At 31.5% G+C, this 25930-nt stretch overlaps 2 protein-coding genes and 1 pseudogene across 2 annotated transcripts in view; all 3 read left to right on the forward strand.

Moving 5' to 3' along the window:
• The window catches only part of LOC149884750 (uncharacterized), a 3198-nt gene extending 43 nt beyond the window's left edge, over positions 1–3155 (forward strand). The window contains exon 1 of the mRNA XM_090096440.1: positions 1–3155. This exon is cut by the window's left edge and continues 43 nt beyond it. Within this exon, the coding sequence (XP_089952566.1) occupies positions 1032–1673 (642 nt within the window). The 5' untranslated portion in view covers positions 1–1031 and the 3' untranslated portion in view covers positions 1674–3155.
• Positions 3156–10461: 7306 nt separating this feature from the next.
• Positions 10462–11321, forward strand: LOC149884751 (uncharacterized). The gene is made up of 2 exons (XM_090096291.1): positions 10462–10738; positions 10871–11321. The coding sequence occupies exons 1-2, from the start codon at positions 10650–10652 to the stop codon at positions 11289–11291; spliced, it is 510 nt and encodes a 169-aa protein (XP_089952417.1). The 5' UTR covers positions 10462–10649; the 3' UTR covers positions 11292–11321.
• Positions 11322–16223: 4902 nt separating this feature from the next.
• Positions 16224–25254, forward strand: LOC149884752 (uncharacterized; annotated as a pseudogene).
• The last annotated feature ends 676 nt before the right edge of the window (positions 25255–25930 follow it).

Here is a 25930-nt window from a genome sequence, read left to right on the forward strand (position 1 = left end):
TTAAAGTTTAACTTTTTTACATTTTTTGAGTTTTTATGGGCAGTTTCAAATGATCAGCGCGAATAGAAATTTATAAACCTTTAACAATTTAATTGCAATGAGCACTTAAAATTTAATGAGAATTTAAAATAACACACAAAATCTAAGTAGGTATTTTTCTGAAATATATCAACACATTTTGATCTAGTTAAATCTGTAGCAAAATATTTAAAGTCCTATAACAAATCTTTTGGGGGAAACCATTTTAAGTTTGGCTTTGTTTAATTTTAGGTTCCAATAAAAGTAATTTTTTTAAAAACATCATTTGATACCATTAAGAAGTAAAAAAAAAATAAATATTGCACCATGACTGAAAATGACCTCATAGATCAACAAAAAGGCACTTTGAAATAACACAAATGTTGATTTTTCTATCAAAATCAGTGAACGGTAGGTATTATGTATTTCTTAACTCGAAAAGCACAGTGTTTTTTTGGTATAGGAACACATGAAGAGAATATAAATGAAAAAATTAACTGGATTCGACATCAGAACTGATTCGCGCCGTTGTGTTGAAAACTGCTCAATTTTGGTCATAAATTGCCTAGTGCGTAACTTCGAACCACCGACGCGAATACTTCTAACAGGAAAAAATAAAAAATAAAAAAATTTAACTTATAAATATGACCTCTACGCCACTCATTAGCGACTCCGCGTGTATTTTGGCTGTCAAAAAAAAAATATGGGATGGCCTAATGTCTGTTCCAAAATTAGCAAAATATTTCTATTCACTGCATGAAGTTTTGAAGGAAACTCATGCATTTTTAAAGCCATCTTCGATTTGGAATATAGATGAGTGCGGGTTACAGATGGACTTTAAACCTCCAAAAATAATTGCAAAAAGAGGTACAAAACACCTTCAATATCGTATAACAGGAAAACGTGAAACAATAACCATAATTGCTGCTATAAATGCTGCTAGTGGCTTAGTGCCTCCACATTAACAGCAAAAGGTAAGACAATTAGGTCTCTTTAATCTTTCAATTCTACGGATGCACCTTCAGGCTCATATTGGAGTTTTAGTGAAGCAGGTTGGACAAAGCAAGGGATTGCTTATCTGGTTAACCAATACTTTCTTGCCTAACATAGGTAGAATTAGACCAAAAGTTCTCATAGTTGATGGCCACGATTCTCATGACTCGGTTGAAATATTGACTGTTGCAATCGAAAACAATATTCATATTGTGGAAATGCCAGCACATTGTTCGTATTGGCCAGCGCCTCCAGATCAAACAATATTTGGTCCTCTTAAAACATATTACAATCAAATCTGTCATGAATTAACAAATGAATATCCTGGAGTTACGGTTGACAAGCCAAAATTTACGGTTGATAAGCCAAATTTTTGTGGTCTTTTCAGGAAAACCTGGAACCAAGCCCTCGCAGCTGATTTCATTATTTCAGGGTTTCAATCATGTGGCATATATCCATACAACCCATCTGCTATTCCAAGTACAGCTTACTTGCCTAATTTTGTCTATTCCATACAACAACTGCTTGATGAAAATGATCTGCTTGAATCAAGTTTGCAACCCATCAAAACTGACACTAGAATAACAACATTAGAAAATGTGATAGAAGAGGGAGTTCATTTTGAAATAGAATCAAGCACAAATAAATCTGAAAATGTCTGAATATGAAAAAACATATGGTAAACTTTGACAATAATAATGCTTCTTTTGTTTGGGATACTTATTTAACACATGAGCAGTTTAAAACTTTCAACATCTGTATCCAGATAGTTATTACATTCCAGATCCTTTGTATAAAGTATATTAAGAACTCAAACTGAAAAAGAGTTCATACATAAAGGATGTTTTTGAAAAAGATGTTCCAGTGTGAAATGAAAACACAGACCTTTCTATTCCAATTCTAAATGAAACCATCGTTTAGTCAAATTCTATTCAAAATGAAATCACAGACCAGCCTTGTTATTTGACCAATGAAACCCCCTCTCATTATAGTCAGATGCCAAGTGAAGATATTATTCAGCCTGTTCTGACACCAATTAAGTCTTGTACAAAGAGTTCGGCTAATGATAGTGACAATGATATTTTGCCTTATCCAAAGATATATACTATCAAGTCAATAGAAAATCGAAGAAAGGTTCAAAAATACTTTGTATTAACTTCCCAAGAAGCAATGGAATCTAAATTGAATAACGGAAAGAGAAAGCAACTGAAGAAAAAAGATTAGAAAAAAAAAAAAAAAAAAAAGAAAAAGAAGAACAGAAGAAAGAGACACAAAAAAGATCTAAAAATGCTAATTTAGTTCAAGAGTTTAATAGCAATTAAAAAATTTCTCAACTGATTTTTTTATTTCCTATTTAATACACTAGGTAGATTTGAATAACAAATAAACACTCCGTTAAAGTACTGCTATAAACCAAGAAAAAAAATTTTTTTTTTTCAAAATAGAGTTTATTTCACTATACTCTTTTTTGCTAAAAAATATTTATATTTTTCTCAGTAACTAGTAGTTCCTAGCTCATTATTGGGCTATAATCGTCTGATAAAAAAATACTTTTTGATATGTAAGCATTCTTAGATATGTCAGTTATAGGTTATGTAACTGGCTCATAATAGGTACTATTTCTCAATTTGCTGGCTACTATTTGGTCTACCCGGCCATTAATTGTACGAAATTGAAATCTGTTTAAATAAATTTTTCTCTGAATGAAGCATATTTTATTTTAGACTTTTTTTTAGGTAAAGCCGTTTGTCACCAATATAACAGTGAAAAAGTAAGAGCTCCGTTAGAATAAGGCATTCTTCACGGCTATCAATAAGAAATTTGTGGCCATTAGTTGGGCACTTTGCCCTATAGTTATTTTTGTTTATTCATATGCCCAATACATTATTTGATTTTTGAAAGTAAGGAATGTTAACAATGTAAAAAAAAACAACCGTTTTACATTAAAAATATTTATATCGGGCCAATATTGCCAGACTGAAATGGGTAAATAACGCGACCTGTTTATTTTGATTTTCGATATTGAGATTTTGTGAATATGTGTTGTAACTGCACTCGATACTTGTAATTTAACGTTTTCGCTCTCAAATTTACTTTAAACTACTGTAATTTAATGTTGAAGTTTAAATAATTGAAACAAAAAATGAAAATTTTAAAGTTCTTTAAAAATATTATTTAAGCTGCTGCGCTAACTGCATCACTTAACGCAAAAATGACAGTTTACGGAATTCCTTTGGAATTTACTTGTGTTACTGTTATCTTTTCACAACCTCATTATTGTTTTAAACTTAAACATGCTTATAAATGATTTCGCTGTCACTTGGAATGTTCGTTATCAGTTGCAATATTCGTTGTCAAATGCAATGTTGCTTTTTCCATTAATTTAAAAAACTCTATTAGAAATTTTGTCAAAGATTATTTTCATTCTTTTTAGAATAACTATTAGGGCGAAATGATAAACAGAGGATTTGAAAAAGGCCCTACATTCTGTTAGAAATGGAAATCCAGTAGCGGCAGCATCGCGAAATCAAAACATTCCTCAAAGAACTCTCAGAGACTGGTTAATGAGAAAGGATAGATCACCAAAACTTAAACTAGGTCAAAAGTGCATTATTCGCGAAACAGTAGAATCTGAGTTGAAACAAATAGTATTTCGTCTTCAAGAAATAGTATAACAAGGTATAACAAGAATACAACTTAGAAAATATGCATATGTAATATGTACTCAAAAAATCTGCCGTTTCAAGAATTAAATTGCTGGCACTTATTTTAATAGTTTTTTACTTTAATTTTATATTCGAATTAAGAAAAATTAATCAAAATCAGTTTTATCTATATATTTAAATGAAATACTAAAATTAAAATAATTATATGAATGTATTTATTAATAAACAAATGAAATAAATGATTTCTAAAATATATATATGAATAAACTAATGATATAAATAAATTCAGGCAAAGATTGGCTTGCAGGATTTCTCAAGCGCCATTCTGATGTTGCTCCTAGGAAATATGAAAATTTGAATAATGGTAGGCTAATGCGATTCAATGCTGAAACTGTTCTAAACTTTTACAATCTTGTTGATAAAGTCTACGAAAAACTAAATTCGGCACACAATCATGAATTGATTAACAACGTCGATGAAACTCGATTGCAATTAACAATGACTGGCACTCATGTAGTAATGGCAAAAAAAGAAGCGAGCGTGTACACACAGCTACTCATGCAGATAGAGGAGAAAATGTAACTGTAGTTGCATGTACAAATGCTACAGGAACCAATTGGATTTCACCTATGATTTTGTGTAAGGAAAAAAATCGAAACAAGAGTGGGATAATTTGCCACCTGGAAGTATTTGGTCTAGGAATTAATTCGTGCGGTTTGACAAGGGATTACGAAACTAGCTTATTGTCTCAGCGTTTCGTTTAGCCACGCATGCGTGCAAAGATCACTGTTATTGCGCATCATTTTCATTATAAATCATTTGATTTAAGCGTAAACAACACTATTTTTAATTTAACTGATAATGTCGATTTTTGTTCCTGATTAGGTGTTTTTGCGGGGGATTCATCATTACTTTAGCATGAAGAAAAGTGCTACCGAAAGTCATCGTATTTTGGTTGAAGTTTATGGTGACCATGGTCTAGCTGAGCGAACGTGTCAGAAGTGGTTTGCACGGTTTAAAAGTGGTGATTTTTGTTAGGAAGACCAAGAGCGACCAGGACAGCCGAAAAAACTTGAAGATACAGAATTGGCAGCATTGCTCGATCAGGATTCTTGTCAAACGCAAGAGGAACTTGCAAAATCGTTAGGAGTTGAACAATCAACAATGTCAGACGCCTCAAAGCCATGGGTATGATTCAAAAAATGTCTCATTGGGTTCCACATGAATTGAAAGACAGAGATTAGGGCTGTCCAGAAATTATTACACAACCCAGAACATAGCCTAGTGAAGTTTTTCCCATTATACTATCAATGCTTTATTGAAAAACATTTTTTACAGATTTATTTAAAGTCTTCTAAGAGTTGCTCAAAGCTCTTGAATATTTTAAGTAAATTTTAACAGAAAATGTACAAAAACGCTATGTTATTTTTAGTATAACTGTCGAAAAATGTTGAAATTGATCAATTTAGGTTATTGATTAATTAAGTTATGGATGCCAATTGATAATTTGATGATTATTTAAGTTATTGTGAGTATTTTTTTTTAAATTTTACACAATTTTGACCCAAATTTGACCCAAATCAAACAAATTGTATGTCATTTTCTAAAACACATAGGAAATAATGTTTTTGTTACAACAGTTATTCATTTTACCTGCATGCTATGATTGGGTACATACAATTTTGCATTTTTGTTTAGAAAAAATAGAAAATGTAGACTAGGAGTGGAAAAGAATTAAAAGTGACAAAACCAATTATACCGTCTTCGCCATTACCTTCGAGTGTTCCCGCAACTCCGTCATCTTCAAAACCTACCACTAGAACTAGTACAAATTTTTGGTTGATTGGTCAGCCATGTTCATCAATTACAGGAGCAAAGTTATCTACACGCAGACAGGTGATGAAGTATGTTTTATATCTGAGACATGATCCTGATAGCGTTGGTAACAGTGTTAAGAATGAAGAAATTTCTTACATCGTTGCAGACAGTGTTGCAGATTATTGGCACATGGCTCGCATCAAAACCAAAGTAAGACAAAACTGTATGTTTGATGTTCTTGGATTATGGAATGAATGGACCAGTTTAAAAAAAAATAGAAGTCGTGCCACCGACCCTGGTAACAAACGAGAAAACTTCATCTCAGAGCTTGATATGCTTTTCGACATTGGTGCTCCAGATGCAATTGATGACATAAGAAAATCTAGACTTCTATCTCAGAAACACAAAGATGACGACATTGCGTTTTATCTTGATCAGAAACATGAAAGAAATTCTAGTACGAATGGCCAGGATAAAATTTTTGAAGCAATGGCTTTACAGCTTCTGACCAGAATTGAATAGCAGCAACAACGACAAGAAAAAGAAACAGAAAGACTAGAGAAAAGAGCAGCTGAAGAGCTAGAAGGAAATGAATTTTTTGAAGAGTCCGAGGATGATGCACAAGTTGGTTGTACGGAAATTGATCCGGATTTTGAGCCAGATCACATTATTGAAAAAATCGAGTTTCATGAATTTGTTACATTTCAAGTTCCCAGAAAAATTATGGAATGTGACGAGTTAAAGTTGTCCGACAATCAAACTACAATGATAGTTTCAGCTATAATAAAAGCAGCGGGTGGCAATCTAGACGACTTCGATGTATCCCGTTCAACTACGCGTCGAAAGCGAATGTCAAACAGACAGCACATTGCAGAAAACATAATGGAGAAAATAAAGGAAAAACCACCTCAATTTGGTGCCATGCACTGGGATGGAAAGTTAATGCAGGACTCTCTTGGTGATAAGTTTGAACGTCTAGCAATTCTTCTGTCAGGTTCACCAGAATTTTCATCGAGAAAATTGCTGGGTGTGCCACAACTAGGAGATTCTAAAGGACAAACTCAAGCTGATGCCTCATATGATCTCTTAGAAGCATGGGGATTAAAAGAATCAGTTGTCGCTTTGGTATTTGATACTACAGCAAGCAACAGTGGGGTCCATAAGGGTGCAGCTAAACTTATCGAAGAACTTGTTGATAAAAAGCTATTTTATCTTGCTTGTCGTCATCATATCCTTGAACTTGAGCTAGCGCTGTTTGGAAATCACCGTTTGGTGAAATCAGAGGACCAGAAAACAAAATGTTTGCTACCTTCAAAGAGGCATGGTCAGGTCTCGATAAGCAATCACCTATCAAGTTGCTGAAAATTGAAAATCTATGGTTGTTGGAAGTTAAAGAACGAGTCATTGAAAATTTAAAAATGCTGCTCAATAGCAAGGAATCATCTGTGTTTTCTCGGGACGACTACCGAGAGTGCGCAGAAAATAATCTTATTGTTCTGGGTGAAACACCACCTCGTGGTATCCATTTCCTCAAACCTGGAGCCATACATCAGGCTCGTTGGATGGCTTGCAACATATATGCTGGGAAGATGTTCTTGTTTTCAAAAGAAATGAAATACGACAAGGAAACTGTGATTAAACTGGAACGTATAAACAGATTCTTGGCTCTTTTTTACACCTCAGCATGGATGCAAGCAAGTATTGGAGCCGATGCTCCCGTAAACGATCTAGAACTCATTCATGACATGATGGATTTCCGCAATGTAGACAGAGAAATTGCAGATGTTGTGGTAGCCAAACTAAACAACCATCGATGGTACCTCACTGAAGAAGTTGTTCCTTTTGCTTTATTTAGTCATCATCCTAAAATGAGTGACCATGTTAAGCAAGAAATAGCAAACAAATTGTGGACAATAGCAGTGCCTGAAAACTTCCGAATGGGTAAACCAATCTTCAGACAAATCAAACGCAACACAACATTGAAGAGTCTGTTAGGACCGGAGTAACATCTGTTGTTCCAGAATCTCAACATCAGAAGAGATTGGCTTGCTAAACCAGTGAATCAATGGGCAGCAGATGAAGACTTCCAAGTTGCTGAAAAGTTTGTTCGAACAGTAAAAGTTGTCAACGATGCTGCCGAACGAGGCGTCAAACTAATCTCAGATTTTGCAACAATAATAACAACAGATGAACAACAGAGAGCACGGCTATTGCAAGGTGTGGAACAACATCGGAAGCTGTTTCCAAGTTTTGACAAAAAAACACTAAACATTTGAAACTAATAACTTGAACTTACTAACTTAAAGTGACAATTTCGACATTTTTCCTCATTTTGGACCTTAAAAACTATGAAAATATTGAATTATTTTCCAGAAATATATGTAGAACGTAAACAAACAGGCACTAGTTGTGCATCATATTACTACTCACACTTGTCCGAAAATGGGAATAATTACTCCGAAAAGCACCGGAAAAACCCTTTGTTGGGTACGATATACACACCTTCCTGATATGAAAAATCCAAAAATTGAAATCTTTTATGACCGCCCGAGAAAAAAAATTCACTTTGAAGTTTTCGGCATAGTCAAAAAAGTTAAAAAATGCTGGAAATGTGACATTTTTTATCTTTGTAATAAAAAACATAAAAATAAGTCAGAAATTGTATGTTGACTGCTTTGAGAATCATAATCAAAAAATTTTTGCTTTTCTGAACATTTTATTCTTAATAAATACAACGTTATTTTTTCTTCTGAAATCAAAAATTTCTTCACAGCACTTTCCACATATTAAATTCAAAAAACAAACAGTGCATTCCTTTACTTTAATCAGAATTTTAAATTCAAAATAATGATTTTCTTGAAAAATTTTAACAGGTTTTCAAGAGAAGCCAATGCTTTCACAAGTTCTTGCTGTTGAAATCAACAAGACAATTTTGTAGGTTTCGCAAATATTCTGGATGATCTATTGGCCTCTTGTATCTTTCCCAATGTGCCCTGAAGTTGTGATGCAATGCCTCTGTGGATTGCTCACTGTACTTGCCAAGAGATTCCTTACTGTGATCAATGAATTCCTTGACATGAAAGAAGACGGCGTGGACTTTAGGTGTCACACTTACCTTTGGCAAACAAAGAAAGGAATTTTTTAACGGTGTGATTTTTTCAGCATAGTTACTCTGCAACTGATTTCCAAAACAATAGGAGACAACTGCATCAAACATTGAATGTATCAATCCATGGAAAAACTTGGAATGCTGAGTCTTCTTCAGCAAGTCTTTAAAGAAGATCAACATGTTTCAAACGTTTTCGGCACTCATTGCCAGCAAACTGGCCTCCATGAAATGACTGAAGCTTGATGTGAAGTGCTTTTGGCCATTCATAAGGTTTATCCCAGGTTTCTTTCAGTGTTTTAAACAAATGGTTCACCACACCAAGTGAAAGATGAAGTTCCATGGGTGGGATCTTGTCAAGAACAAAAGTAGAGCCATGCACATCTAAGAGTGGATCATGAACAACATTTTGAAACTGCTTGGCCTTTTTGTGGTCCAGACCTGAATCTTGAAATGAAGCAAAACACTTTCTTATTGAGCCAAAAGTGCGGAGTTTTCCACATTGAGGCAAGTTACAGTGATCCGCATCACACCAAATACATGGATGAGGGCTTGCATGGGATTGAAGCCCGCAAACAAGGTTTGCTAACTTCATATCACAGGACAAAGAAGAATCTCCTCCACTTGGACAAATTAAAGACAAGATGCTTTTGAGGTTATCATAATTTTCAGGAACATCCTCAGCAACTGCAACGAGAAGTTGGCGTTTAACTCCAATGTCTCTGGGTGTTTGAAATAAGACGGCTTTTTTGCCTGGTGGTGAAATGGATGGAAGTCTTGTTTCTTATTCTTGAATGCCAAGAGTGACTTTAAGGAAACCATCTCCACCATCGATGCCCAAATTCACCAAGTAGTCACCTTGAACATGACGTTGCAACAAGACATCATTCAGTAGCTCAGACAAATTTTTGCAGTGAGCCACAAGTTTTTTTCTGGACTTCTGCTTGTCATATATAATATAATTACTACAGAAATGCTTAACGTTTAATGTTTAACGTTTAACGTCGTTTCGTCATTCGTTACTAGGCTTTGAATTAGTTACTAGGCTTTGGAAGAGCGCGTTCTTCAAATGCACGCGGCTATTAGAGAAAGATCTTTTGAGCGAGTTAAAACTTTTTTCCTTTTGGAATTTAATTATTAGTTTAGATATATTACATCAAGAACCATCTTCATCAATTATATATCATATTATAATTGAAGTAAGTATATGAAATAGTTATATATACATTTTTATCAGATAAAGTAGAAAGGATTAAAACTTTTATTAGATAAAGTAGAAAGGATTTAAAGTAGAAAGGATTTTAATTTTTTATATCGTTTAGATTTTGTTTGTTTTAGTTTTTCTTTTAGCAGTTTTATTTTTATTATTTTATATTTTAGAAGGAAAATAGGGGTATGGATGTTATTTAAAGTTATACTATTGCTGTTTCCATAAAATTGTTATTTTTACTTTGAAATTTCTGTGATGCTATCAACTATTTTTGTTCTTTTTTAGAAAATTTAGAAAAAAAAAAATTAAAACTTTGTGCCAACACTGACAATGCATGTGACATGTTATTGTATGTAAAGGTTAAATGTTGTTATGAAGATTACAGTCCTTATGAGAAAAAAAATAAGGTAAAGTGAATTGTTTGTAAATATATATTTTGTATCTTTTTAAATTTTCTTGCATCATTTTTAAAATTTTTGTTTGCACGCGTTTATTGTTTGCATATATACTTTTTTGATATGTATGTGTATGTGGTAATAAGTGCTTTATAGTTGTTTTATCAATGTGTTTTCATAATAATGTAAAGTGTTTTTTTACTGTTTGTGTATGTGTAAATATGTGTTACATAATTGTTTTAAAAATTTGTTTAAATATGTATATAAGGTATTTATTTATTTTAGTATATATTTAACCTTATATACATATTTAAACACATTTATTGTGCTTATAGTTTGTACATATGTTTATATTATGTTCTTTCTGTGTTTTTAAAGTGCTGTGACTTGGTAAACATCTACCTGAAAATCAATTAGTGTATTTTAGAGAAGGAGCAGAACATATGGCTTTAGATCGTGCAGCTCAGCGTGATATGCACCTAATGGCATGGTTTAAGTTAAATACTGAAAATGAAAGAGCATATTGCTATTCGTATGTAGACATTCCTTATCACTTTATATTTGATGATAAACATTGTAAATGGAAGGTTAGATAAAGGGGTGGTAATAAGGTGATAGTAAGAATGGATAAAGTTAATCCAACTAGAGAATAGTTTTTTCTTAGACTGTTACTTTTGCAAGCAAAAGGAGCAACATCTTGGGAGGATGTGCATACTGTTAATGGTATTGTCCTTGAAACGTTTTGTGAAGCATGTGTTTTGAAAGGTCTGTTGCAAGATGACACTGAATGGCAGAATACTCTTTCTGAGGCGGTTTTAAGACATATGCCAAAGAAAATTAGACAGTTGTTTTCAATTATTTTGACCTTTTATGAACGTGACAATCCTTTACATCTCTGGAATACATACAAATTTTTTATGATGGAAGATTTCATTTACCACTCAGTCCCACTTCTAATAGCTGAACAAGCTACTCTTCATCAAATTGAAAAGATTATTAATCAAATGTGTTATATAAAACCATATTTGTTTATAGTTGTATATATGTTTAAATTATGTTGTTTCCATGTTTTCAAATTGGTGTGAGTTGTCATTATGTTGAGCAAGATTGATAACCTTGCCACCCAAGCAATGTACTTACAGCAGAGTTGTGACTAGGCAGCATTTAGTGCCAGGCGGAGTTACTGCTTTGGAGCTAGGTTGTGTTGTCTAGCCTTTTTTAATTATTCTCAAAACACATAATAATGTCTGTTAATTTTTAGCATTATGTGTATGAGAGTATGCAACCTTGATCTTTAAATCTAGGGTGTTTTCATGTCCTAAATTTGAAGTAATTGAATAACTAATATTGAACATAAAAACAAATATACTTTTATGTATTTATATGTTTAGTAAAAAGATAAATATAATTAACTTTAAATTGGTTTTCTAATTTTGCCTTTCATATTTTAATTTGGTTTGTTATCTTCACTGGATTTTAGGATCAAGGATGTAAATATTCTATTGATATGTGTTATTGTTGTGATGTTTTGTGTTGGTATTCATTTTTAACAATAGACACCTTCATGTTGGTGACTATTGTAAAAAATGAATAATAGGTTGTTTCATTATTGGAACTAACTGCTTTTATTTATTTACTGAAAGCCAAGACAACATTATGCTAAAAATGCAATTTATATCTTAAAATGGTTTATATATATATATATATATATATATATATATATATATATATATATATATATATATATATATATATATATATATATATAGTATTGTTAATCCTTTTGTACTTCAAAACAGATTTTATTGTTACATTTTCGATAAATGTTTATATTAACTGCCATGTCAAAATGGCTTACTATAAATAGGTATATCGATTTTCAGTTTTTATGTGGTGTTTTATTTTTGTTTTGTTTTTTTGTTGTTGTAATTATAGTATCATAATTCCATTTTTTTTTTCTTTAGGATTTACGATTGACGCGTTTATACGATTTATAAAAAGAAACCTGATCACCTTTTATTGTAAATTTTGGTCAGTTAAAATGATATAAATGTATTCAATTAGTTCAATTTTTTTTAAAGTTTTCTCTATTTTAAGCCTAATAATTTGCTGCACGTAATTTGGTGGTTAATATTGTAGTTTAGCGCATTTTTCAAATATCGAGTTACTTAAATTTTATGTTTTTAACTAATTAATTAGCTTAGTTTGCATTTGCAACACTTTTGAGGAAAGAAAAAATTCTTACATATGTTAAATTCTTGTAAATATTAAAAAAAAAAAAAAATTCTTATACACGTAAATCATTGTTTTACATTTCGGTATTCTGGTAAAAGATCTTCATCAAAAACTTGACTACTCTTAATAAAAATATTCTCCTGACCACCATTAAGGTAAAACGGCAAAAACGGGAAAGGGAGGTCCTTTATTAGTGTCAAAATATTGAAGGGAATTTAAAGTTTTAAAGAGAGTTTCCTTTTTTAAAGAAACATGTATCAAGGGGATACCAAAAAGTTAATTCATGTATAATTAACGTGCGCTTTATATTAATCTTATAAATTAAAGTTCATGTTATAAAAAATATCACAAGAATTTAGCTTCACTTTTTCGTCAATTTAAATGAAGTGTTATTATTTTGAGTCAGTGACTAAAAACGTATTGCGTTGAACTTGGTAATATCGAGGAAAATGGTTCTGCCTAACACTCATATGACCTATGTCAATGGTAAATTACTCAATATTAAATAATTGGTAAATTATTTTACCTCCGAATACTTTTTATTTTAACTTAACAGATGGTTTAATTTTTTAAATTTGAAGGCGTTTTTCTAAAAGGGTATTAGTTATGGTTTCGCAACTTTAAATTGTGGAAAACAGCCACTATAAATTAACAGACCGACCATAACCCGTTTTACGGGTTGCTTAATGCTAGTTTGAAATGGATATCTGTGTGTGTGAGAAGTGGTCTGCCAATTGCTTTCCAATGTCAAGAAACTTTTCTTTAAATCTTGGCTCGACAACTTTTGTATTGGTGACTTGGTTTAATGTAGACTCAACTTTTTTGATGTTGTTATTTAACAGTCCAGTGTTGTTTTGTATGCTGACAAGATCTTGAGCTCGTAGAAGTGGCACATCAACAAACAGTCTTTTGGGGTTTGAAGGACTTTTAGGAAAGAAATTTGAAAAACACCAACTTGAGACATTTAAAAAGCAGTGGCCTTAATAAAATGCAAAACATTTTATGGAGTACTTTTACTGTTGAAGAATTAAGCAAGATTCCCTTTACCTGGAGTAATTAGCATGGGACGGCCTCCACCACTTTGTACTATTCTGACAGTTCTATGAGGTGAGGACTGTTTTGCTGAGATAACAGTCGATGCAATCTGTTCACTAGCTTTTAGATCCTTTGAAGCAAGGTTTTTAAGATTTTCTCTGAAGGTGTATTGATTGCACTGATGTGACACTCCTCTTGCAACAAGTGTGAGACAGTCTGAACATCTTCTTTGATTTTGTGAAGCTCCTGTCGATTCTCGAGTACATCTGTTCAAACATAGAAAACAAACTGTTTTCCTACAGTTATCATGTTCTTTAACAGAATTTGGTATTTTTGCTTTGAAGTTAAAAAAAAGTTGTAACGCAGAATTTAACACTTGACAAAAACTGTTTTTTACTAGAATTACAAAAACTTGTTTAGAATGAAATATTACTCACTAGGGCTTTGTAAAAATAAAAAAATGTTTTAACACAATTTCTGACTTATTTTTATGATTTTTATTCCAAAGATACATACTGCACCATTTTGCAAACTTTTTGGACAATGCCGAAAACTTTTAATGGAATTTTTTTTCTCGGACGGTCATAAAAGATTTCAAGTTTTGGATTTTTCATATTAGGAAGGTGTGTATATTGTTCCCACCAAAGGGTTTTTCCGGTGTTTTTCGGAGTAATTATTCTCATTTTTGGACAAGTGTGTACTATATAAAAAATAACAATTTCCATAATTACTTTAATAAATTTAATTGAGTAAGACCAAGTAAGAACAAAAGTAAGATAGCGTTTTAATACATTTTCTGTTATATTTTAGTTAAAATGTTCAAGAGCGTTGAGCAACCCCTAGAAGACTTAAAATAAATCTGTAAAAAATGTTTTTCAATAAAGAATTGATAGTATAATGAGAAAAACTTCACTAGGCTATGTTCTGGGTTGTGTAATAATTTCTGGACAGCCCTAGACAGAGACGTTGAATGAAGAAAGACCATTTGTGAATTGCTGCTTGAAAGACAGAAAAGAAAGGGATTTTTGCATCGAATCGTTACTGGTGATGAGAAATGGATTTATTATGAGAATTCTAAACGAAAAAAGACCTGGGTAAAGCCAGGTGAACCAGGTCCATCACAACTCAAACGGATTATTCACTGTGCAAAGGTTATGCCGTGTATATGGTGGGATATGAAAGGTGTGGTGTACCATGAGTTTCTGACAACTGGTGAAACTATTAATGGAGAACGTTATCGACGACAATTAATGCATTTGAAGCAAGCTCTGGTCATAAAACGACCAGATGGGGTAACAGACATGATAAACTCATTTTTCAGCATGATAACGCTCGACCACATGTCGCAAAACCTGTCAAAAACTATTTGGAAAAGGTCGGATGGGAAGTGTTACCCCATCCGCCGTATTCTCCGGACATCAAGATTAAAAACAATCTAAAGTAATGATTTTTACAAAACTTTATTTTGTATAACTTAAAATTTGAATTAAAAAAGATTATTATATTTTGCAAATTCTAAAATGGTAACAGCAAGTTGTTAACAGAAACATAAAACATCCTGTCATTACACTAGTATAGAAGAAATTTGTTACCTATTAAAGTCATCATTAATATTTTTAACATGTCAGAAGATTGTGAGCATGACACTGGTTTTGTGTATGTTTGTGTATGAGCATGACACTGGTTTTGTGTATGTTTGTGTATGAGCATGACACTGGTTTTGTGTATAATAGTTAACTATTTAAAAGAATATCATCCTAAGATTTCAAAGATTCTTTATTTTTCTGATGGTTGTGCTGCACAGTATAAAAATCACAAAAACCTTTACAATATCTGTCTCCATAAAAACAATTTTGACAATGATGCAGAGTGGACATTTTTTGCTACAAGTCATGGTAAGTCACCATGTGATGGTATTGGTGGCACTGTAAAACGATTAACTACAAATGCAAGTCCACCAAGGCCCATAAATGACCAGATATAGAATTGTAACAAAATGTTTGACTATTGTACTAACAATATTAAAGGGATTATTTTTTTTAAGATTAAAAAAGAAAGACTGACAGAATTGCGCACCACTTTGAAAACACGTTTTGAGCTAAATGGAACAATTCCTGGAACTAGGTTCTATCATCATTTTAAACCAGAATCTGTAGATACTATTAGCTTTAAACGAACAAATGAAGATATTCATATAACACGCAATTTTTATTTTTCTGGTATTCAAATTTCTCAAAATGATCAGCAAATTAACATTGACTTTCTTTTTTTTGTATTTTATTTTGTAAATTATGAAGTAAAACGGAACAAGTATAAAGAAATAAAAATTTTTGAATACAATATTTTCAAAGTTATCGTTTATCACAGGTCAGAAATTTAAGGTTTAAGTTTACTACCCGAGTACCCCAAAAATGTTAACAATTATAGTAAGTGGGCCATCTGGACACTTTATTTTCATATTTAGAAAAATCTGGGAGGTATCACATTTTTAGAAAATTGACATAGAAAATCTGCTAAAAAGTCATTATTTTCGTACTTAAAAAAACTAAATATACTGACAGAAAGTTGAAGTTTATTTAAAAAAATGTTCATATACCAACTTTTCAAGGTCTTTAATTTAATATTTATACATAAACATTATTAGAATACACAAAATTGGTCAAAAAAACATTTTTTATTAAATATATTTCTTTTTGACTACGCATTTTTATTTTTATTTTGTTATAGATACCTAATATATAGAATCTATGGCTCCTCTGCTCTCTAAGGAGAAGAGAGAATACCATTTAAAAAGAAATCATGTACTTTTTCAAAAGAACATTTGCTGTTGCTGCCTTGAAAAGAACAACAAATGCGTTCCAGTTAATTTGGAAGGTCTGGTTCAAGTTTTCTGTAAGCCTGAGTTTTCACTTAAAGTGTTTGCCTACCCTACAGGATTATGCCCAGGTTGCAAGAAAAACTTGTATCTCTGTAAGGCTGGTAAAACTATTGCAGACACAGTTCTTTAAAATGGAAAAATTCTGATTTGTCTAGCTTGCAAACCTCTAGAGATTGCTCAGCATTATGCAGTATATGCAGTCAAGGAAGAAATAGATTATTAAATAAAAGTATGAAAAAGGGAACTAGAGCATCACTGAAACTTTGCCAAATATGTTTATGTGAAAGTGCTAAAGGTAAACCCCACAAATCTTCCCCTTTAAAGAGTAGCACAAATCTTTCTGAGAGTATTTGTAAAATTTCTAAAAAAGTAAAAGAACAAGTAGCTTCTTCCCTTCTTAAAAAAATTTATTCTGATCAAGGGCAAAGTCTAGGAGCTCAAGCCATTCTCAGAACAGGTAAAATATTGTTAAATAAAAATAGCTGTTATGTACGTTCTTAAAATAACAGTTTATATTATATTAAGGAGGTAAAAGTATTCATATTACACTCGGTACTCGGGAAAGTGACCAGAGAAAGATTTCTTATAATGAAGTAGAAGTTTTGGTAAATACCTTAGGGCTTAGTCAATTGAAGTCAAATGAAATGTTAAAAACTTTGAAGAGAAGCAGTGTAAAGTTTGAGTCAAACATGGAGAAAGCCCTGGATGAAAAAAGTAAACTACTTTCCAACTTTTATGTCACTGAATTATTAGACTTTCAAGAAAAAGAAAATGATAATGACTATGCTACAGTGAAGAGACACTTGGTATATATTGAAGATATTACAGCATTTCTGGATTTTGTAATGAAATATTGAGGGCAGGTTCCACAAAACACATTTGTAAAGCCCAGCTAGCACACATACGTTGGGCCAACGTCGGGCCGACGTCGAAAAATTGGTTGGCCGATGGTCGGTAACCGACGTTGGCTTAACGTCGATTCGGTAGTCGGCGCGACGTCGAAACCAACCGTTGGGCCAACGTTGGCCCAACGTAGGATTTCGACGTTGGGCGAGCGTCGCATTCTGACGTTGGCCCAACGTAATATTTTAATAATAATAATTACAAAAATATTACGTTAAATATTACTATTAATAGTTTTAATTTGTTTGCAAAATCATTGCTTTTGATTCAAAAGATGTGCACACCTTTTGAATCAATAGTTTTTGCAAACAAGTTAAAACTAATTCTTTAATTAGTAAACTATTTCTTTAACTAAGGTGGAACTATTTCTTTAGAGAAAACGCAGCTATTTCTTTAAATAAAGTGCAACTATTAATTTAAATAAAGCGCAACTATTTCTTCTAATGTTTGTTAAAATATCCAAATAAGTTAAAATAAAATTTGGCGCTAAGAAACAAAAGTAAACATTGATGCTGATTAATGAACCAACTTTAATTTAATAATTACACAGAGAAAATCAAAATTTGTTATAATAATCATTATAATTAAGTTAAAATAATCGTATAAATTATACACATATCTAAACATAATAATGTTCTTTCTAACTGCTTGGCATCCTAACGAATCTTGCATCTTTACTTCGCTTGAGAGCAACTACAACATTCGAATGCTCCTCGTTATACAATTTGATAGTCTTTGATAATCTTTAATTTGATAATCTTTGATTTTGTATCTTTCATTTGATGAGCTTTAGGCATTGCCATAGCTACTGTTAAAATTATAAGTATTATGTTATATATATTTGTGTGAGTATAAAATGCACATAAATAAAAATATAATAATTTTTTTTATGTATTACCTGGACAAAAATGGTGAAAAAACATAAGGTTCATTTGTTGATATTGCATTCATTTTTTCAAGTCATGGTCTATACAGAAAATTTTCGAATAATAGATTCAGTATTTCACTGCAATAATTAGAGACAACAAGCTTCAAAACTCTACTATAAAATTACTAAAAGAATTCCAATTACCATTAAAATGCCACAAATATATATAATTAATACACTACCAAATAATTGTTACCTTCTCCCTCTTTAACAGCTGCCAAATGAATTAAAAAATAAACGCCCCTTTAAACATAACTGAAAAAAAGAACAATTTAAACAAAAGCTTCATTCAGTAAATAATTATAAATGTCAAAAAATAATAATGAAACAATAAATAATAAAAACATAAAATACAAAAACTATACAGACACAAGAAGTTATATAATATATTATAACTTTAGGACATTTTAACAACATACAATTATAATGCAGATAAGAATTATAATACAGGAATGAGGTACACGTATATTTACTACCAATATCTTATCTTCGTAAAACACTGTTGTAAAAAATGACCAAAAACTACTTTGAGCTGACCCGAGAAAACCGCTTTGACAGGGTGAAACTACAATGTTTCCTGACTCCAAAAATGTAAAATTTGAAATCTAACTATTTTTTCCAAGAAAATAGTTTTGATTTTTAGTTTTTAGTACTTTGCACAATAGGGCAAAATGACAGCTTTTCAAATTTTGCATTTTTACAGCATTCAAAAACCCTCCAAAAATAGCATGTATTACTCTAAAACATAACAGTCTATATAGCAAGTATAATTTGTATTTATTTTAACTCAGAAGATAAAATTTTACCTACAATTTCATGGTTGAACTATATTATAAACATTTTGTTGCATCAAAATTGTAAATAAGCTAAAAATTCCGGGAATAGGCAGTGAACATGTTTGTTTTAAGTTTTGCATCAAAATTGTAAACAAGCTAAAAATTCCGGGAATTGGCAGTGAACATGTTTATTTAAAGTGTTTCACTTATCAGTTGTGTGAGAAAAATTTCAAAATGCCAAATTTTTCAAAAAATCATGAAGATTGTCGGAAATCTGTCTGTGTCTTGTGTCTGAAGAAGTGCTCTCGAGAGTTGACACAGTTCCTTGTTGAAAAGATCCTCAAGCATTACCATACAAGTCTTGATTTGACTGATACCAGAGTGCCAAGAGGCATTTGTGACTCATGTCGAACAATTCTTCGGAGAAAAGATGAAGGAAAAGATGTTAACCTGCCACCTTTGTTTCCTTTCTCATCTATAAAAGTTAGACCACCAACAAGAGATCAAGGTTGCAACTGTCTTATTTGTCAAGTTGGACATTTGAAGTTGAATGAGAACAGCCCAGTGGACTATTCTAAACCTGTGGAAGATTGTACCCCTCAAAGATGTGGTGATTGTTTGAGTCTAGTTGGAAGAGGTCTGCCACATCAGTGCACTCCATTCACTTTTAGAGAGAATCTCAAGCAGCTAGCTACAGCTGATCCACTCGCTGCAGAGCAAATAGCTACTCAAGTCATCTCTACTAAACCTTCCACACCTGGTGGTACTGCCAAATTATCGCATCCTAAAGGCGGCCTACCACTTAGAGTTAAAACAGGTGATACTTTTATATACACATATAAAGATGGCAGGTTCAGAGGGAATACCTTTAATTTTAAAACTTAAAATTACAAAAAGTGTTAATATAATTTCATTTTTAGGAAGCTCAAGTGCAAGAGCTCTTTTTCCTGAACCCAGCATCAAAACTGAAGATCTTGTACAAGTTCAGCTAAACACAGGACTGTCCAACCTTGGCATGAAGAAATTGGCATCAACCATCAACAGAGTCAGTGACACCAAGATTGTGGAGACTAGTTTTCTAGCTAAGTTTGAAGCCATTGGCAAACAGTTGTCTGAGTTTTTTACTCAAACCAGCATCCAAGTTTTATCAGAGAGTCACTCCACTGACTTTGTGGTTGTGCATTGCAAGGATCTTGCCGAGCTTTTGAATGAAGTCCTGCTTTCTCGAAGAGTTTTCCAGAATCATATTGTTAAGTTGGGAATTGATGGAGGTGGAGGATTTCTGAAAGTTTCTCTTGGCATCATGGAGTTGGATTCTCACTGTGATTCAAGGTCACCACCACGGAAAAAACTTTTAACTCAGAGGACTGCCAAAGACAGTAGTGTAAAGCGTCAAATGCTTGTGGCTTTATCAGAAGGACTACCAGAAAACTTTGAAAATGTGAGGCAGATCTTATCTTTAATCAAGTTAGACAAAGTCAACTTTGTTGTCTCATGCGACATGAAACTTGCCAACATCCTTTGTGGCCTTCAGAGCCATGCAAGTACTCACCCTTGCTCTTGGTGCAACACAGAATCAAAGCATCTTTCTCAATCAGGATCTTTGAGAACACTAGGCTCACTTGTTGCCTGTTATCAAGAGTTTGCTAAGTCTGGTGGTGATATCAAAAAGGCAAGATCTTTTGGCAATGTAGTGCATGAGCCTTTGCTATCTGGTTCTGAAAACAAACCCATCTTGGAGCTCATACCACCAATGGAACTCCATCTTCTCCTTGGTGTGGTCAATCACATGTACAAAGCCATGACAGAAGTTTGGCCCAATGTTGTCAAGTGGCCCTCAGCTCTCCACATTCAACAAGAACCATACCATGGTGGGCAGTTTGCAGGGAACGCCTGTCACAAGCTTCTCAGCAATCTTGACCTCCTTCAAAGAATTGCAGAGACTGAGTCTGCTTTTCAAGTCTTTGGAATCATTGATGCCCTTCGAAAGTTTAAGTCTGTGGTGACAGCATGTTTTGGTATGGTTCTGGAGGATGACTTTTCTGAAAAAATTGATCGCTTCAGAGACTCATATTTGGCAATCATGAACACCAGTGTGACTCCAAAAGTTCATGCTGTTTTCTTCCATGTGAAGCAATTCATTGAGATCAAAAAAGCTCCCTTGGGGATCTTTAGTGAGCAGACAACAGAATCAATGCATCATAATTTCAGCTCACATTGGCAGAGATACAAAAGAGACCGCAATCATCCTGGGGCCAATGCTATAAACAATTCGAAGTTTTTTTCGAGAAAAAAAATCTTTCGTAAAAACGCAATTTTTCACGTACGAAAAAAAGTTCGTAATCTCGAAGAATTTATCGCTGTTTGTATTTTTTTCGGCCATTGCTATAAAGCATAAAACGTATACGTCACTAAAATTCACGAACTTTTTTATCCGTAATACATAGTAGTTATATAATAGTAATTTTTATTGTAATTTTTATTTATTAGGCCTAATTAATGAATTTTATTAGTCATTAAGTATGCTGTGCTGTCTATTCTACTTTTATGAATATTTTTACATTCTAGTATTTGGTGTTTAAAAAAGCTGTGTAAAATTAAAGTAGGAACATGAATTTAATTTTTTCGGGCGAAGACTTAGATTTCGAAGTTGCAGAAAATTAGCTTCGCCACCGATTGCCTCGAGAGGTTGGTGTTTAAAACATTACTTAAAATTACTATATATATATATATATATATATATATATATATATATATATATATATATATATATATATATATATATATATATTTAATGATTTTTTATCGAACAAAATCAGAAATCAAACTAAATAGGCGCAGAAATTATATTTTTGTTTTGTTTTTCAATATCATTTTAGTTTAATGGTCGCTTTTTTAACGAAGATGATTCTGACAACGTTTTTCGAGAGCAGTATCGAGTCTCAAGAGCTGTATTAGATTTTTTAGAAACTAGGCTTAAAGATGATTTGCAACATTATACTAAGCAATTTGCAACATTATACTAAGCATTTCTTCATTTTATTGGCACAAATGTTTTTTTTCATGTTCTCAGAGACTGTCATGGAATCTTTACCAACACAATTTATCGTATTATACAGTGTAGGAGAAGCTATTTTCAATGTTAGTGCATTAAGTTAATAAAACTATTGGAAGTATATATATATTTACATATATATATATATATATATATATATATATATATATATATATATATATATATTATATATATATATATATATATATATATTTAGATATATATAAAATTGATATATACTATACATTACATCATGTTATCACTGTTAATTTTATATACTGTAATATATCTCTGCTGTTTTTGAATAGAATGATTAAATTGCCATTATTATTACCCTTGTTATATATCATTAGCACTGTTAGTAGCTTACTTTACATTAGTTTATAACTATTTGTATATAAACTCGAATGTAAAATCTTTATTTAGAAATATGATTGATTGATTACATACTTATATTATGTTAATATATACTATATATTACATACTTATACTATAACATTTGTATATATATATATATATATATATATATATATATATATATATATATATATAAAATATAATGTAGCAATACATATTTTTATTTAAATAGTTTGCTAATTAAAACATACTAAGCTTCCCAAGAAGAACCTCTTTGTTTTCTCTGATCTTTATTGCTAGTAACATTTTAAGTTCTTTAAACAGCATTTTATTTTGTTGTGTATTTGTGTATTATTTTGTTGTGTATTTGTGTATTATATGGCATATTTATCAACTCTTTATACTTTTCTTTAGTCAAACACTATGAAAAATTTGTTTAACCAGAATTACTATCGAAAACCTTCATAAATAAGTATGGAATTTTAAATTCATGCATGCATTGTTAACGAAGCACAACAAGGAACTGAATAATCGATTAAATGCAGATTTTAAGTAATTAGTTTATTATGAAGTTACCAAAATCCTTTTAAGCTTTATCTATAAAATATCTGCATAAAAACACAAACAAAGAATGTTCAATGATTTTGAAGCGCTAACGTTGTTCCAACAATGGCCGCCAAAAATCACGAAGAAAATATCTAAAATTGAGATCAAAAATCTATCTGAAGTTTTTTTTCGAAAAAACGCATTTTTTATCTGAAAAGGCGATTCCCTTGTTCGTTTATAGCATTGGATTTAATAGCGAAGTTTTTATCTTAAAAACGGAGTTTTTTGAATGTTTATAGCAATGGACTTTTTTTTTCTTCGCTTTTTACGGTAAAAACTTCGTGTTTTACGGAAAAAACTTCGTTTTTTATGTTTATAGCATTGGCCCCTGAGTATGCAAAGAGGCTTTTTCATGTGTTGTGGACTACAACAGCAAGCATTTGTGAGGAATCAAATATTGAGAAGAATTTATTTTATGTACCATTTGCTCTTTATGTGTTTAGAATCAAGAGGTTGTTTTTGTGTTTTGGCTTAGAATAACTAAAAGAATTATTTAAGAAAGTGTTTATTATTTCCCTCTTGTTAATGAAAAACTATATCAGTTGTGTCAGAATAAACTATTATTCAAGTGAATTTTAGACAGTTATGTTTTGGAGTAATAAATGCTTATTTTGAAGAGTTTTTGAATGCTGTAAAAATGCAAAATTTGAAAAGCTGTCATTTCGCCCTATTGTGCAAAGTACTAAAAACTAAAAATCGAAATTATTTTCTCGGACGAAATAGTTAGATTTCAAATTTTACATTTTTGGAGTCAGGAAACATTGTAGTTTCACCCTGTCAAAGCAGTTTTCTCGGGTCAGCTCAAAGTAGTTTTTGGTCATTTTTTACAACAGTGAAAACACATGCATTTACTAACATCTTTGTAAAACAAAACCATCTACTAAAAATATGTTATCTTTGTTAAACACATGGATTTACTAATAAATAAATACTTAACATTAATGCTGATCAAAGAAGCATCTTTAACTTTGTAACACAGAGAAAAATCAAAATTTGTTGTAACAATAATTATAATTATATTAAAATATTTGTACAAATTATACACATATTCAAACATAAAAATGTTCATTCTAACAGCTTAGCATTCTTACAAATCTTGCATATTGATTTCGCTTGAAAGCAACTTTAACGTTTGAATGCTCCTCATTAGGAAAAGATTTTTTTTACCCTACAATATATTTATAAATTGAATTATAATATAAAGTTTTAGGCTCATGGAGGAAAGTATGCTTGCGCATGGTGTGAAGGTTCTTCAGAATTATTTGCTGGAGAGTTAAGAACATTTCAACCTTTGAATAATTACTATGAACTGTATTCATCTGCAGGATCTCCGGTGAAAAGAATGAAAAAATATAAGGTATAAATGAATAAATATATTGTAAATATTTTCGAAATTTATCATCCATTACCATTTTATCATTTTAAATAGGATAAAAAAAATTTATTTCCATATATTTAGAATGTCATTAATCCTTGTCTGCTTAAGATAGAAGACAAATCCCCAAGTATATTAAGAGAGATTCCATTACCAGAACTTCACCTTCTGATGGGATTTGTTAACCATGTGGCAGCCATTTATAATGCAACTTTGGCCTGGATTTATAGATTGGGTCAAGAGCATTGGATGCCTTCGAAAAGGTTGCCATGGAGGAAAATTTGAAGGAAACACGTGTAGAGAGATACCTAAAAGTTGCGACAAACTTGTGTTGATAATGCCTGTTGAACTGTATCCTCTCTTAGAAACAATGAGAAAATTTAATAAGGTAGTTCATGGTGTCTTTGGCTATAAACTTGACCCAAACTATTCAATTTTAATTGAAAGTTTTACACAAAGCTATAAGGATGCGCAAGACTATTGCAGAGAGGTAATTGCTGTTTTCTTTACCCTTTGTATTTAAAACCAAGTTATTGATAAACATATTTATAGTAAGCTTTTTTAGTTTTTAGGTAAACAGCTTACGGTTACTTGGAAAGTACATGCTGTAACAGCACATCTGGAAACATTTGTTGATTTGAGTGGCCTTTCCCTTGGGCAGTTTAATGAGCAGACATCTGAATCTTGCCATTCCAAGATGAAAAGTGTATTAAACAGGTTTGGAGTCTCGCAGTACAGCAACAAACATAACGAAAGAAGCAAAAGAATTGCTGAAGTGTTCAGTTCAAATAATTTATAAGTTATTGAACATTAATTGTACATGAAAACATAAACATTATTGAAATCTTTAGTTAAAAAAATTTGTATATTTATTCAAAAAGACATTATAAATATATTAGTACAAACAGTTTTTGAAATATTTTATTTATTATTTATTATATTATTATTATTATTTATATATATTAGGTTATTAGACATACAATACTAATATTTTACTATATTACAATACTAATAAATTATTTATATAGGGTAAAGTAGGGTAATTTCGGCAGGGAGATAATTTCGGCACCCCTTCAAAAAACACCTAAAAATATTTATTTATTGGAATAATTAAATCATAGTTGGGTATTGTAGCAAGATAAACAATTTTCCTAAAAATATTGCTTTAAACTTTTATTTTTACATTATAGGTGCATTAATTTATGATTATTAGCTTTTTCTTAACATTTTTACCTATTTGAAAATGTTGGATAAATGATTTTTTCTCGAAAATTTTTACCAAAAGTTGTTATTTATTTTATTCAAAAATATAAACTGAATAAAATGTGAGCAGCAATAAGATAAAAATCAAAGTATGTTACAAGATATAAAAGTTTCTCCAAGGACTGCTCTAAGGAGATAATTTCGGCTTATTAATAGTTTTTAATTTCGGCAGTGCCGAATTTGCCGACCTGTGCTTTCTCTGAAACCAAAATGTAAATAACCGTTTGAAATATTATGTATAGAAGAAGTTGATTTTAGTAATTCAGATAGTAATAAGATAATAACGAGTTAGGAAAAACTTGAATTCGTTAGT

The sequence above is a fragment of the Hydra viridissima genome, unplaced genomic scaffold (genome assembly GCF_058129835.1).
Source record: "Hydra viridissima isolate aposymbiotic clone 2 unplaced genomic scaffold, HvirCarnegie_v1 scaffold_8, whole genome shotgun sequence".
Taxonomy (NCBI): domain Eukaryota; kingdom Metazoa; phylum Cnidaria; class Hydrozoa; order Anthoathecata; family Hydridae; genus Hydra; species Hydra viridissima.

Excerpts from the sequence above, each read along its gene's own strand:
- LOC149884751 (XM_090096291.1), top strand. The coding sequence starts at position 10,650 with ATGGCTTTAGATCGTGCAGCTCAGCGTGATATGCACCTAATGGCATGG. Across the intron at positions 10,739-10,870 it reads GAAAGAGCATATTGCTATTC|ACTGTTACTTTTGCAAGCAA; the intron begins GTATGTAGACAT and ends GTTTTTTCTTAG.